Below are 15,801 nucleotides of genomic sequence, written 5' to 3' on the forward strand. Positions count from 1 at the left end.
GACTCGCTCACAAACTCTCTTAAACATATAGTTGATTCATTTCAGTTCCTCTCTTGGGAATTGTAATAAATTGCCATGACCAACAAAATGAGTTGTTTAACATTTCATATTGTGTTTTTAAATAGCCCTCTGAATATATTTTACCTGGCCTGCATATCTGCTGTTGGATCCAGCTGAAACGAGCATGCCGTCTTTATCCTTTAGAAATTCACTGTGGGACCAATAAGCCAGGTCAAAGGTAAAGGTTTTCATGTGCCCAGGATTCTTAGGATCATATACGCTTGTGCTGCTGGAATTCATAGAAATCACACACCTGCTGCCTGCATCCTTCTCCCTCTGTATCAAAATTATAATCACATCATCAGATCTACTCACTCAAAATTTTTATTTTGGATCAAATTCCGCAAGCTTTTTTCCCCACTAAAATCAAGAGGAGCTTTGTAGTTTTTTGGGTATGGAGAGTATGTACACTTGGGACACACAACCCCAACATATTCATCATAATATGTCCAATACATTAATTTCACAAAATTTTTCTGGAGTCAAATGAGGTACATGTAGTCTACTTGTAATCAGGGAATAAATGTCACAAACAGATCTGAACCAAAAAGGTGTCCGTAACCATGTCCAAATTTGTTTTCCTGATTTTGTAAAAACATCAGCCATTAATGTGGAGAAGTTGTTGTTGGAACCATCTTTCATTATTGTAGGAATGGGTATAACACAGAACAAGAATGGCATGCAATATAACCTCTCAGAAAAAATGGTTACTTACCTGTAACTGTTGTTCTTCGAGATGTGTTGCTCATGCCCATTCAAATTAGGTGTGTGCGCGCTGTGTGCACGGATTCCAGAGCCTTTTTTCCCCAGCGGTATCCGTTGGGCGATCAGGGAGCCTCCTAGTGTGGCGCCGACATAATGGTGAATAAGTACCCCTGCTGGCCCTCCACTCCCTCAGTTGCTTCTTGCCAGAAAAACTCCGAAGGGGAGGCATAGTGAGTGTCGAATGGAAGTGAGCAACACATCTCGAAGAACAGCAGTTATAGGTAAGTAACCACTTTCTCTTCGAGTGCTTGCTCATGTGCATTCGAATTAGGTGACTTCCTAGTCAAAACTAATGGCGGCGGGGTCAGAAAACAATACAGGTTAGATCAAGGCTGACTGCAATACCGTAGTGCCTAGGGTGCATCCTCCTTAGCTTGCTGGGTGATTGCATAATGTGCTGTGAACGTGTGTACTGACGATCATGTTGCTGCTCTACAGATGTCCCATATAGGGACCTGTGCCAGAAGGCTGTGGAGGAAGCATGTGCCTGAGTGGAACGAGCTGTGATGCGTGGTAGTACCTGCCCACCAAGTCATAACATTCCTTGATACACGATGAAATCCAGGATGACAGGCGCTGGGCCGACACTGGCAAACCTTTCATCCTCTCCACTATCGAAATAAAGAGCTGTGGGGACCTGTAAAATTCTCTTGTCCTGTCAATGTAAAAAGCCAGAGCCCCCTTCACATCTATTGAGTGAAGGGCCCGCTCCCTCGGGGCAGCATCAGGTTTTGAGAAGAACACCAGCAAGTAAATGTCCTGAGACATAGGAATCACCTTAGGGAGGAAGGCTGGGTATGGACACAGACGCACAGTCTGCCGACAAGACCATATATGGAGGATCAACCGTTAGTGCTCTCATGTCTGAAATCCTCCTAGCTGATGTGATCGCCACTATAAAGGCTACCTTAAGTGATAGATGCTTAAGGGAGCACGTGGCCAACAGCTCAAAAGGAGGGCCCATAAGCCTGGGGAGCACAAGGTTAAGATCCCAGTGGCACTGGTTGTCTGATGTGAGGGAACTGCCTGTCCACTCCCTTAAGAAATTTCTTGACCATGGGGTCCGAGAAGACAGACTTCCCCGCTTCCCCCAGGTGAAAGGCTGCAATAGCTGCCAGGTGTACTCTAAGGGAGGACGTAGAGAAACCCGACTGCTGCAAGTGCAGGAGACCGTCTAAAATCAGCAGATGGGTGACTGCAAGGGTTGCACTCCCTTCTGCAATGTCCATTTAGAAAACCACCTCCACTTGGCTGAGTAAGCCCACCTAGTAAAGGGTTTCCTACCTCCCAACAGGACTCTCCTAACTTCTTCAGAGCACTCCTGCTCCACTTCTGTCAGCCATGGATATACCACGCCGCCAGGCGGAGCGATGGAAGGTTCGGGTGACGTAGCTGTCCCTCCCCCAGTTCCTGCATATCTGGCACCATGAGAAGGGCTATGGGTCTCGCCCACGTCATGTCGAGGAGGCTAGGGTACCAGTATTGTCTGTGCTATGAGGATGACCTTGGCTTTGAACCTTTTCACCCTGATAAGAACATTGTGTATCAGGGGAAACGGGAAATGCGTAGAGGACTGGGGGCCAATCGGTCACTAACGCATCCCCTCTGGATCCTGGGCCCTACCCCAGGTATGAACAGTAAAGCTTACATTTCCTGTTCCTGTGAGAGACAAATGGGACGACCCAACTTCTGGAAGATATCCCTCTAGTATCTTGACCTTTAGGGACCACTTGTGTGCTGTGAAAGTACGACTGAGTGTATCTTCCAAGACATTCTTGTTCCCTGGTAGGTACGCAGCCTCCACGTGAATGTCATGGGCTATACAGAACTCCCAAAGGAGCAGGGCTTCTAGACATAACGGAGAGGAGCGAGCTCCACTCTGTCGATTGATATAAAACATTGCTGCCATGTTGTTAGTCAGGACTGAGACCACCTTGTGCCTCAGATCAGGTAAAAATATACTGCAGGCCAGTGTGAAAGCCCTGAACTCCCTGTCATTTATGTGAAGATCCCTCTCCCTCGGGGAGCGCATACCTTGAGTCCACTGCTTGCCCAGATGCGCTCCCCATCCTGTGTTGGTGACAAGCTGCATCAATGGGGTCTGTGCTCACGAAAGGCACTCTTGCACACACCACATCCTGTTGCATCTACCGCTTGAGGGACCAGGATGACATCTTGAGGAAGTGTGAGGAGCGAGTCCCAAGGTGTCCATGCGTGGTTGATAACCTGGGCTAACCACATCTATAATGGTCTAAGCCTCAACCTGGCATATAGGTGCAAACTGCCATAGGACCGAAAAGCTTCATGCAATTTCTTGCTGTCTTAACTGAAGGGACTATGAGGCCCTGTATGATGAGGTTCATAGCTAGAAACCTGGTCCTGGGAAGGGAAGCCGTGGCCCTAAGCCAAGCAAGATCCCACAAATTCTATAACTTGAGTGGATACTAGGGTGGATTTCTCCTACTTTATTAGGAGACCCAGCCAGCTGAATAGATCTCTGATAGGGTCTATGTGAAGTCACACCTGCTCCTTGGAGCGGCCCCAATAAGCCCATTGTCAAGATATGGCAACACCTGGACTCTGTGCCTCCACAGGAAGGTGGCTACTGAGGCCATGCACTTCATTAATACCCTTGGTACCGTAGACAGTCCAAAAGGGAGGACTGAGAAGTTGAAGTGATCCTGCCCCACAGTAAACCTGAGAAACCTCCTGTGGGCAGGCCTTACGGAAATATGAAAATACACTTCATATGAAATATGAAAATACACTTTCAAGTTGAGGGCAGCATACCAATCCCCGATTTCCAGGGAGGAATAATAGATACCAATATGACCATCTTGAATTTTGCTTTTGGTGTGATGGCATTGAGATCCCTTAGGTCCAAGATAGGTCTGAGGCCTCCCTTTGCTTTAGGGATGAGGAAGTACCGGGAGTAGAATCCCCTCCTTCCACTGAATTCTTGAGGAATCCTTTCCACCGCCCCTGGTTAGAGGAGTGACACTATCTCTTGCTTCAAAAGATGCTTGAGAGAGGGGTCCCTGAAAAGGGACTGGGCTGGGAAATGTAAGGGTGGCAAAGATCTGAAGGAGGTGGAATATCCCACTGCCACTAGGGCAAAGACCCATCTATTGATAGTAATCTGGGCCCAAGCCTGGTAAAAGTAGGAGAGAGCCTGTCCCCAAAGCCCTAGAGTCTTTTAGTACAGGAACTGATATTGTCCTTGGGCGTACCTTCAAAACGAGGACTTGGGCTGCTGAAGAGGGGGTGGCCCTTCTCCCTTTTCTGAGCCTGAATGAGACCTATGACGCCTGTTGAGTCCATTGGTACTATTGTTGCTGGCGTTTTGAGGCCTGCGCCTAGTTTTATCAGGCTTATCGCCCTGATACAGGGGCCTGCCCTGTGGTCTGGGGTTGAAGGACCGCCTCTTCGTTGCCAGTGTGTGGATTCCCAGGGACCTAAGCATAGCTCTGGAATCCTTTAGACTACGCAGCCTGGTGCATCAAAACCCCTGTGGCCACTGTGCGTGCCATCAAGTCTGCTGTGTCCAGTGCAGCCTGCAACGCTGTGCGGGATATAATCCTACCCTCCTCCGTCAACATTGCAAACTCCTGGCAGGAGTCTTGTGGCAGGCATTCTTTAAATTTATCCACCACCATCCAGGTATAATATGCATACCTGCTTAACACCGCGTGTAGGTTGGCAATGTGCAGCTAAAGGCTTCCGGTAGCATATGCCTTCCTACAAAGCAGGTCATTTTTCCCACTCCCTGCTTTTGGAGGTAGGTCCTGGCTGACCCAACCTCTCCTTTTGATCTGCCACCTGGACTATGAGCGAACCTGGGGAGTGATGAGAATATAAATGTTTATGTCTGGTCTGGGGGACAAAATAACACCTCTCTACTCCTTTCTGAGTAGGCGGGATGGATGCCAGCCTCTGCCATTGACTGGTGGTAATTTTAGAAACTGTCTTATTGAGTTGTAGTGCCAGTCTTGGTGGTGCATCTGCCGACAAAATGTCGCTCATGGGGTCTGTGTCTTCACTGATGACTTCTGCCTGCACCCCAAGTTGTCTGCTAGATAGGGCAGCAGCTCCTGGTGGGCTCTAGCATGCATAGATGGAACTGGGTCAGCTAGGGCCTTGTCTGGAGATGACGACAAGGACTCTTACCACTAGCTCGTCTTGGATTGTGTCTGCCACCTGGGAGGTTGCCAAGGTGTGTGGCTGGTCACGCACTCCCTGACGCTCTCCCTCTACTTGGGTACATGGTTGGTCCTTCTGCGGGCTACCTACATACTCCGAGGCCAGGGCTCTAGACAAGGGGGTCTCTGATGGTGTGCCTCTGGATTGAGACTGGACGGAGCTCTAAGTCGACGGCACCAGACTTTGCATTTGGCAGTAGGCCCAGGGCATCCAGAACGGCCATTGCAGTTGGATCGTGGGGGATTTGGTGAGGCTGGTATCCCTGGTGCCGGGACTGGTGCCATGAGAGGACCTATGTGAGGATGCCCAGATCGTACTGATTCTACGTCGGACTCCGATTAATAGTCCGATGCAGACCAAAGTGGTGTTGAGGAAGGTTGGTAAAAAGTGGTGAGGCTGGTGCCAAGCCATCAATTCAGGTTTGTCTCGATGCACCAGAGCAGGAGGCCTCATTGCAGCAGGTGGGAAACCCTCAGGTGTGTCCTGATGCGGTGCCATTACTACGTGCCAGTCCATACGACCTCCCGGTACTGATTGTCCCAGGGCCAAAGATGGCAGGCCTTCCTGCACCAATGGTACTACTGGTGCCACGGAGGCCACCACTGACCCTTATGTACCTGGTGCCGACAAGGCCCCCAGTGCCAGAGAGCTCCCCGGTGCCAATGAAGTCACCAAAGCTGAGGGCAGAAGACCCATCTGCACTGAACGTCTGCCATGTCTCGGTGCTGACTCTGATGCTGGGAAAGAGACAGGCAAGGAGATAAACTCGATTAGCTCCCTCGTGGTGTCAAAAGTCTTAGGTGCTGACAGCCTGACTACATGCAGGGCCCTCTCCTGCATCGGACTTCTAGTCTGTGTCGAGCTCTGCCGGTGCCTAGAAGGGCCAGAAGCCTCCAGATGTTGAGGGGGCAAGTTTTCATGGTGACATCTCTTGTGCCCATTTCCTGGGAGATCTTCCCGTGTTCTCTTTTTTGGTGCCCAGGACTAGTAATGGTGCTTTGACAGTGCCAACTTTTGCGGTGCCGAGGCAGCCAGTGCCACAGATGACTCGCGCACCAACGCCGGTATGCTCCTGATCGCTGGTGCCCACTCCGACGCCAGCAATAGCACGGACTCCATAAGGAGCAGCTTGAGATGGGAATCGTGTTCCCTTTTCAAGCGGGGTTTAAAACCTCTGTAGATCTTGAAGGAGTCTGCTAGGTGGTCCTCCCCCAGATACTTTAAACAAGAGCCATGGGGGTCCCTAAAGGGCTCGGGTTTTGCACAATTCGTGCAAGGTGTGAATCACTGAAGACTTGGCATCCCCCAGAGGGGAGAGTTAACAAGAGCTAAAAGAACGAAGACCTAACTAATTGCTAACTATTTACACGTCAAACAACTACAAAGATAACTATGAACATACTGGGTGCAAAGTCAGAGACACGAAACGCTCCATCTATCGTCACGGGTGGTAAGAAGGAACTGAGGGAGGGCTGGGTCAGCAGGGGTACTTGGTCGATGGTCAACAAAGGTCAATGATGCTTTTGCCTGTAGGATCTTTCCAATTGGAAACACATTATCAACAACACTGACCCAGTAATTCATAATCAAATGAAAATTAAAACTGTTAGACTTACTGTCTAAACTCGATAAACTCGATAGAAATCTCTAACCAGATAGGAGTCTGAGAATCTTGATAAGAGGATTTGCTGTATCTACTTGTCCAAAAAGGGACACTCAGGAAAGTTAAAATTAATTAGATGTGAAGTTAACGTGCATTAAATTGAAGTACATTAAACCACAGTGTGAATGTACATTTAGAAGTAAAAGTGCCCTTAGTTTGCTTTAGCTTAAACCTTCTATGAGTTTTAGGGACCTTGCTGAATTTGGGACTTTTCCATTTATCTGGCATTTTCAATTCCTTCTTAATAACATCTCAAATAGATTTCCCATCCATAACAAGGAAGTGTCAGCCCTTAGCTTTAATTTACTCATCTTCTGTCATGCTTGGAACTCAGAAGAATTCACCTCCTTCCCTCTAGTTTCAAATATGTATCTGGAAAAGAATGCTGTCTTCTTCTGTGGTTTAGGGTTATCCAAAGCACAGAGATCCCCTTCTTTGTAGGAGGAGATAGAATATATGGAAAATAGTGATGCTTTTTGGTCTTTTTCCCATGCAAACTGGTCTTTGCCCCTCTGGGGTAACCCTTCCAAAAGGCAATGTTTCTTCTCAAGCCATGTCTCCACTTGCCAGATGATCGACACTCTGGTGATTGATCCTCTGGGGTTTGACTTAGTGGGTCTACTAAAGATCTGCTAAACTGAATTGTGAGGGTGACCCCACTAGTGCCGGTACTCCTCACTGTTGCATCGACAGAAGTATTTTTCCTGCTGTTGACTTCCTGCTGTGGGACCACACCAGAAAAAATAGTGCAAGGCATGTCAACTACGACTATACAATTCACCTAACTGGAGTTGCTTATCTTGGATTGATTTTCTCCGCCAGTGTAGACCTGGCCTTAGCTAAAGTTACCTTTTAGGTTACAGCCTGTAAGGAACATTTTTACGTTTAGCTGTGAACTGGATTGAGTGATGCAGAGGAATTTGCATCTGCTGTTGTGTTCAGGATTCTTGGAAGGTGCACCGCGGTAATATTTGTGTTGTATTTCAGGCACCAGTTCCAAAGTGCTATGGCCTCTGTGCAACGTGTTCAAGATCGGGCTCTGCCCTGACAATTTATATAAAATACTGCTGCGGCGTTGTATATGAACAGTCTGACATGACTGTTGGTGAGGTACTCGAGGAATCTGGCGCATGCGTTCCTAACTGCATGGAGCTCCAGAATGTTTATACAGGCAGTCCCCGGGTTATGTACAAGATAGGGACTGTAGGTTTGTTCTTAAGTTGAATCTGTATGTAAGTCGGAACTGGCGTCCAGATTCAGCCGCTGCTGAAACTGACCAGCAGCTGACTACAGGAAGCGCGAGGCAGAGTTGCTCTGCCCCAGGCTTCCTGGAATCAGCTGCTGATCAGTTTCAACAGCGGCTGAATCTGGACGCCAGTTCCGACTTACATACAGATTCAACTTAAGAACCCCAGGCGTCCCCAAGTCAGCTGCTGCTGAAACTGATCAGCGGCTGATTCCAGGAAGCCCAGGGCAAAGCAACTCTGCCTCGGGCTTCCTGTAGTCAGCTGCTGGTCAGTTTCAGCAGCGGCTGACTTGGGGACGCCTGGGGCAGAGCAGCTGGGGTGCTGCCGGGTTGGTCCAGTAGCGCCGAGAGCGGCGCTGCGGGACCAACCAGCAGCACCCCAGCTGCTCTATCACAGGCGTCCCAAGAAAAGCCTGGTCTGCGGGGGGGTGGGGGGCGTGCACTAGCTGCGCCCCCCCCCCCAGCAGACCAGGGAGAGGCGCCGCGGTCCCGCCGCCCCGGTCCTCCGCGTCTCCCTGGTCTGCTGCCCCCCCCCAAGGAGACCAGGGAGACGCGGAGCAGCTTTTCTTGCCCCGGAGGACGCGGGCAGCAGGACCGCGGTGGGTCTGGGCGGTCCTGCCGCCCGCATCCTCCGGGGCGAGAAAAGCCCCGTTCGTAAGTCGGATCCGCGTAACCCGGGGACTGCCTGTATGTAGGTTCTTGTTGCTACTAGACCACAGACCCTGGGATGTGCGATGTCGTAGGTGGGCGCCCCATCCTGTACGAGACATCTGTTGTCATGGAGACGGATGGTTCTGGTGAGTGGAAGGGGACTCTGGAACAAAGGTTCTGTGGACTTCACAACCAGTGTAGGATTATCATTGGGAGGGCTAAGGATTTGGATAGTGGGTGGATATGGGGTCTGTAAACCTGTCCCAGCCAGCCCTGTAAGCATCTCCAGTGAAGGCAAGCATTGTTGACAATGAAATTACACACTGCCGTGTGCCCCAACAGCTGAAGGCATTCATGTGCTGTTGTGCGAGGAGCTGGATTGCAAGGTGTTTACTGAGGCCACAATTTTTTGGAAACAGTCCATAGGGAGGGATGCAGTGGCCTTTGAGTCGAGGCATGCTCCTATAAATTGTATCTTTTGTGTAGGAGACAGTGTCGATTTGGCTTCATTCACTTGCAGGCTGAGGTGTCAGAATAGGTGTCTTGTGATTGACAGGGAACGGCAGAAATCATTGTGAGTGTGCCTTGAGGATGCAGTCGTCAAGGAAATATGATATGGTTTTCTCAAATATGCTGTGACAACCGCCAGAACCTTTGAAAAGACTCGGGGATGTAGAGAGTCTTAACAGAAGCACCTTGTATTAGTAATGTTGAGAATCTACAACAAAATGAAGAAAAAACGTCTGCGAGCAGGGTGGATGGAAATGTGCAAGTATGCATCTTACAAGCTGAGGGACGAGAACCAGTCGTCCTGTTCCAATGCTGGTAATAATAGTGGCAAGCGTTACCGTTTTGAATTTTTGTTTCTGAACAAATTTGTTGAGGGCCCTGAGGTCTAAAATGGGTCTCCAACCTCCCAATCTTTTTTCCCATCAGGAAGTAATGGGAGTAGAACCTTTGCCCCCAAATTGTGTAGGGATTTGTTCAATTGCACGTATGTGTAAGAAGTGCTCTACCTCTTGTTGAAGTAGAATCTCATGAGTATGGTACCTGAAGAGGTACCAGAAAGGGATGGTTGCAATGGGGTAGAGACAGGAAGGGAATAAGATTGCTTTTCTCAATCATCTGGAGGACCCATCTGTCTGAGGTTATACGTTGGCAGTTGTTAAAGAAGGGTAGCAGTAGATGATGGAACAGGTTTGCTTGCGACGATGGCATTGAAATAGTTGAAAGGCTCTCATGACCCTCGACCTGATATTGAAATTTGCTTATTGGACTGCTGTGACTGTTGGTAGAGGAAGGGTGTCGACATTGGATTCTGCCTCTGCCTCTATTGGTGTTGGTCTTGTCTGCTATAATGTTGAGCATATGGAGGGTATTGAGGTTTCAGGTAGGGTTAATACCTATATTGTCTTCTTCTAGGTGCCTGGTTGTGGAGTCCCAAGGACCGAAGTGTTACTCCAGAATCTTTCATGGAATGGAGAATTTTGTTGGTGTTCACTGCAAACAACTTCTGGCCATCGAAAGGAAGATCTTCCACTGTAGATTCAATCTCTTTGGGTAATGGAGTGGAGTTAAACATGACTCCCTTCTCATGACTACTGCTGTTGCTGTGGATCATTCAGCTGTGTCAGCAGCATCTAATGCAGCTTGCACTGCTGTTCTGACAATCATGCGACCCTCCAATACCAGTGCTTTGTACTGTTGTCTTTTAGCCTTGGGAATATCTGCAATAAAGTCATTAGGTTTTGTTTAATTTCTGTGGTCATATTTGCTTAAAAAGCCACGTAACTAGAAATGTGAAATTGTAAAGTGGAAGACGTGCATATTTTGATTCCAAATGAGTATAGTCGTTTGCTATCACGGTCCGATGGGGTGAAGTGAAATTGTTGCTGCTTGGATTTCTGTTGTGCAGCCTTCACCACGAGGGAGTTAGGTACTGGGTGAGTAAAGAGAAATTCAGATCCCTTGGGTGGAACATAATACATTTATCTATTCTCTTAGTGGTAGAAGAGATTGATGCTGGAGTTTGCCACACTGTCTTTGCCAGATCCATTATTGTTGGATTGATCAGCAGTGCTATTTTAGATGGTGTTACCGAGTGCAATATGTCAGTTTCCTGCTGGGTGCTACTGTAACTGATGAGGCAGGCAACTTGAAGCCTGACGCCTCAGAGCGTGGTTTAGTGCATGTCTGTTCCTTAGCTGCGCTTGCAGCCCCTGGGACGCCTGCAGCATCATATGTGCTGAGACACGGTGCTGCCGCTGTTCTCAGCACCAGCCGTGAGGGAGACGGCTGTTTTGGTGATGTAGCCTTCTGAGGTAAAGAGGAGGCTCGCTTTTTGGCAGGCTTTCTGGTTCCACGCTGTTTACATTCCTTGGGGGCTGTTGGCCCAGCTCAGAAGCTGGTCAGAGAATTCTCAAGCTTGAGATGGTCTCTGTCTTTCTGCACCTGCGATTTCAACTTTGCACAAGGACATTTTTGAGAGATACACTGGTCTCCGAGGCAGCAGACACATTGTGAATGCCCATCTGATATGGTGATAGGCTCTTTACATGAGGAGCAGCATTTAAAACCTGATGAGCCAGGCATGACGCTGAAACAAGTCAGTAATTGCAGAAAGGGGTTAACTGGGAGAAAAACTTACACTATTATTTTTTAAAGCTAACTAACAACAATAATTAACTGGGGAGAGATAAACTTGGTTTTGAATAGAGATAAGTATGTAGATGCGAAGCAGGTAGGGAGCACTGCTACTGTCCACCTGTAGCTGGAGGCGATAGAGAAGGAACTGAGGAGTGGGCCCAGGGACACTGCTCTGAAATCTTCGACCTAATGTGGCACACCCACAAGGACATCTCTCAAACAACAACCCCTCTTTGCTTCCTGAGACCTCCCCCTCCTCTTCCTTTCTTAGAACTGCAGACACAATCATCATCCTCCGAAATATGCTTGTGACCAGTTTGTATTGTATCAGATCTGGTCTAATCTTAAAATCTTAATCAGAATATAGCTACATGAATCCCTCAGAGCAACATAACTATGCCAACTTAAGCCCTGATATAGACAAAGCTAGGTTGATGGGAAAATGTTTTTGTTGACCTAGTTACCACCACTCAGGGAGGTAGATTTCCTACAATGACAGAATCATCCCTTATAAAGCAACTTCAATTAAAAAAAACCCACCTCAAACCTTCAGGACACCATGCAACCCACCAATTCCTAGATCTCTGCTCTATTTTCCTTATACATCTCCCCTCCCAACATTCCCATCTGAAATGCTGTTTTACTACCTGTCAATGTATTCTGTGTCTGGTAATCCCTTCCTTTCATTCAAACACCTCCTTAAAATCTGTCTTCTTTTGTCACAATACAGTCCTGATTAACACCATCAAAGTTCAAAGAATGAGTTCTAAAGTTTCAATAGTCAAAAATAAATGCATTTTAATGTACGATATTTATCTAGGCAAATTTATTTTATCTTTAAGCTTCTATGAAGTTACAGAATGCACGTCAGATCGAAATATGCTCACTGTCACTCCAATCACCCCCAAATGGAAAAAACACTAAGTATTTCCAAACTATATACTTCAGTAAAGCCAGTTTGAAAAGAAAATAATTACAAATTCTTTAATACCAAACCATTTAACATTTTACAAAGTACTTCGATGTATCCTCATTTTCTCTGCTTAGAGTGATTTTTTTCACACTAGGTGAAAGATACAAATAACTGGAATAATGTTAAAACCCTGCTAAGATAATACCATGCTTACTACAATTTGACTAACTCTACTTTATTTTAACAGGAATTTCAGTGCTTGGTTTTTACAAAATATATTGGTTTGGTACGTGGAACGTATTCTGATTGTAAAAAAAGGTCTCACTTGCTTTTTAAGTAGTTTGCTCCTTTACCTAGTATTCATTTTTAAGCATTTAACTGTATTTCTGTACACTTCAGTTATGTACAAAGAATACAGTCTCAAAATGTTAAGATCTTCCTCTTCCTTTCCTTCTGAGACTATTACATTTTAAATTTAAGTAGAATAAATTTTAAAATAACTACTAACCTGACTGAAAGGTCTCACTCGTACAGCCACTTTCACGCTGTCAATGCTTGGCATGCTTTTATTACTTTCACTTTTCCCTGGATATTCCAAAGCCCTAAAACACTGAAAGTAAAAACAATTCCTTCTCTAGAGTATCCTGTTTTGAGAAATCAAAAACACAGCCATAGAAGCTGTTTCTTTTTTATAAGGTCAGTCTATTAATTATTAATATTTCTCATTGTGAACAAGGTATCAGTTACCCGATAAATTATTTCTTAATGTAACTGCAGTAGCATTCACTGACTGAAAAGGTTAATTTCAGGGTTCACTCTTCTGAAGCCTTCAAAACTGAACCTGAATATCAATCAACATCTCAGAAACACTGCCTAAATGGTTCAAAGAATTATGACTGCTATATTAAAATGCCAGACTAGCACTTCCCATGTTCGTTTTCAAATGGAATGTTTACCTTATTGTTCATGCTATTTTAGTCTTTAAAGGGGCACTTTCACCATCACTTGAGATAATCTGTGAAATAACTACAAAATCTGGTTTGTTAATTACAATCTTTGCATACTTTTTGCATTGTTCTCAGCTTAGACAATAAAAATCACTGAAGTGTGTTTCCTTCACTGGTTTTCAGTGCTACAATGTGCTGGATTTTGAACACTGTAAAAGCATGTAGATTTACAGAAAAATGTTCATTTTAAATTGTGATAGCATTTCTATTACTCTAAAAGTGCATTTTTTCAAATTTGGTCCAAATTTATAGAGGCAGTATTTCTTTAAATGTATATCCTACAGTACATCATTGACAATTTCCAAAGCATCTATGTAGCTAGGTTTCTGCTGATAGAAAATTGGAAAAAAAAATAGTGAAACATCTGAGGTGTGATCTAGTTTTATAAACTTAAGAGCAGCTTTCCCAAAGTTCAAGACAAATACAAAAAAATATTGCACAGCTTCAGTACAATTGTTTACATTCTGACTTCAATACAGTACATTTTAACCATGAATGTAAAGAATTAGCAGCTTGTGTTCTACAATCCCAATTACTGGTTCAAAGATTTAAACATTTTCTATAAAATTTAAAACAAATGTCAGGTTTTAAAATCTGTAACATTATAATAAGAATAAATGAAATTTTAAAAAGAGTTTTGGCCTAATTTTGGAGGGTTAGTAATTATGGCAAGACATTACGGTATCCTCAAGCAATTTGGTCCGCTCAAACCATTATTCCCTCTCAAAAAGCTAGCAGACAATAAGCATATTGAGAAGTATACATTTTTATTTAACATTCCTAAAATAAGCTGTATTTACATATATAAATGTATGAAGTCTTAATATAAAATAGAAAAACTGCATTGACTGAAGAAATCACACTCCATATGGAGTTACTTATTGAAGACTATTTGTTTATGAAATTTTACAATAATTTATATAAATTATCTTCCAAATTAGATGATTTGTTTTAATAATCCACACAATTTTGATGTCTTTACAAACAGTGGTATACATTACAAATTAAAAGAAAAAGTTATAGCATCTTCCGGCGCACTACTGGCTTTGGAAAATTAGACAGTCTCTTTTTGTTCTTTCGAAGAGTCTTTTCTGCTGTTTCTGCAGTTTCTTTCTTTTTGCTTTTTGTCCCATCAACGGGACTTCCAAAAGGAGAAAGGAATTTAATTTCCACTGGTGGAGGTGACCAAGAACATTCTTTCCCCATTGCTCTGCAAGAAAAGTAGCAAGTCTCAATTAGATTACATCATGCTCTAAAAACGCAAAGAATATGGATGTTTTGGTAGACAGAAACAAAGCGAAAAAGCTAAATTAAAACAAAATTCTAGTCTTCTCCACACTAAAGAAATTCTATAATCAAGCAGGATCTTACACGGGAATAATTTACACAGGTTGAACATCTCTAGTCCGGGACACACTGGTCCGACAAAATCCGTGGTCCAGAAGGAGCCTGGATATTGCTGGACTAGAGATCCCCTACAGCAGAGGTCCCCAGTGGGCGAGGAGCTGTGATTCTACTCCAGGGGGTACCTAAGCCAGATTTCTCCTACAGGTACTGCTAAGGAAAAATCTTTCAGCACAGGTGCATGTGGCGAGCACACATACCTACGTTGAATGGACATGAACAATCACTTGAAGAGCCATGGTATTCCTTTAAAAATGCTAAACCATAATTAAACTTTTCCTTCTTCAGTTTCAAATTTACAAGGGGCTCTTACTTTATCTATATAGTCTTCTATTTTACTGAAATTAAACAAAAAAAGACCCCCATGCATAATGTCCTCATTTATTGAATACAGAATGCCAAACTAGTCCTAAATACAAGTCTTGAAACATTCAGGGGAGAGAGGAGCAATTTTGACTCCTACTTATGAAAAAAAAAAAAAAATCCAGAAAACTCTCCAATGGAAATGCAGATTGACTATATTTGAGACTTGAAAATAATTTAAACCAAGAGGCATAGTAATTTTCCTCAACCATTTAAAAAGAAATCACAAAGGGTCTCAATGATAAATTCAATAATTTATTTTCACTTTGCTATATGGGATGTAGGAGAAATCAGCAGCTCTACATCATCAGAAATTTGTATCAATATTTCGAATCGGAAATTAGCAATATTGATTCCCACCCAAATTCATTGTGAATGACTACTCTCAAAGGATTTCTGGTGCTTTTAAATCAGTTTCTTCATGAGAACTCTTACAAAGTCATCAAAATGGTCAAGTGAGGAATTCAAATGTCCTAAAAAAAAGTCAATTTTTCTGCTGGAAAACATCTTCTATTCACTCCTTTCTGTTGTATGAAGAGAATGACAGACTTTTGCAAATTTATCTCCTAAACGTAGAATGAAAAATGTGTGCACTTTATCATCTTTACAAAAATTGCTTGACAGTGTTAAGCATTCCATACTTGCTTGCTTGCTTTGTTTTGGATTTTGTAGTTGTTCTTTTCCTTCTGACTTTCTGCTTTCCCACAAACTCTACTGATTTGTCATCCTCTTCCTTACTTGGTAACTCCTGTGTAAAGGCAACCAAAAACATATACATGACTTGTACTGTAGACACTTCCCACTCCTAAGGATTACTGACTAATTTATAAACATACTTAGTACAAAGCAGTTTTAAAATCAGGATAATGATTATTCAAGAGAG

General features: G+C 44.5%; 2 protein-coding genes across 3 annotated transcripts in view; both read right to left on the reverse strand.

Annotated features, from left to right (window-relative positions):
- Positions 1 to 12,706, reverse strand: part of LOC142827708 (kinesin-like protein KIF28) — a 31,572-nt gene extending 18,866 nt beyond the window's left edge. Inside the window, exons 1-2 of the mRNA XM_089777166.1 lie at positions 12,653 to 12,706; positions 145 to 336 (exon numbers count right to left, since the gene is read on the reverse strand). Of these exons, the coding sequence (XP_089633292.1) occupies positions 145 to 336; positions 12,653 to 12,706 (246 nt within the window). The remainder of the gene's footprint in view (positions 1 to 144; positions 337 to 12,652) is intronic.
- Positions 12,707 to 13,516: 810 nt separating this feature from the next.
- Positions 13,517 to 15,801, reverse strand: part of AHCTF1 (AT-hook containing transcription factor 1) — an 88,985-nt gene continuing 86,700 nt past the window's right edge. For both annotated transcript variants that reach the window (XM_075924913.2, XM_075924914.2), the window contains exons 35-36: positions 15,560 to 15,666; positions 13,517 to 14,361 (exon numbers count right to left, since the gene is read on the reverse strand). In XM_075924913.2, the coding sequence (XP_075781028.2) occupies positions 14,169 to 14,361; positions 15,560 to 15,666 (300 nt within the window). In that variant the 3' untranslated portion in view covers positions 13,517 to 14,168. The remainder of the gene's footprint in view (positions 14,362 to 15,559; positions 15,667 to 15,801) is intronic.

This window comes from Pelodiscus sinensis, chromosome 3 (assembly GCF_052426305.1).
Source record: "Pelodiscus sinensis isolate ZL-2025 chromosome 3, ASM5242630v1, whole genome shotgun sequence".
Lineage (NCBI taxonomy): Eukaryota > Metazoa > Chordata > Testudines > Trionychidae > Pelodiscus > Pelodiscus sinensis.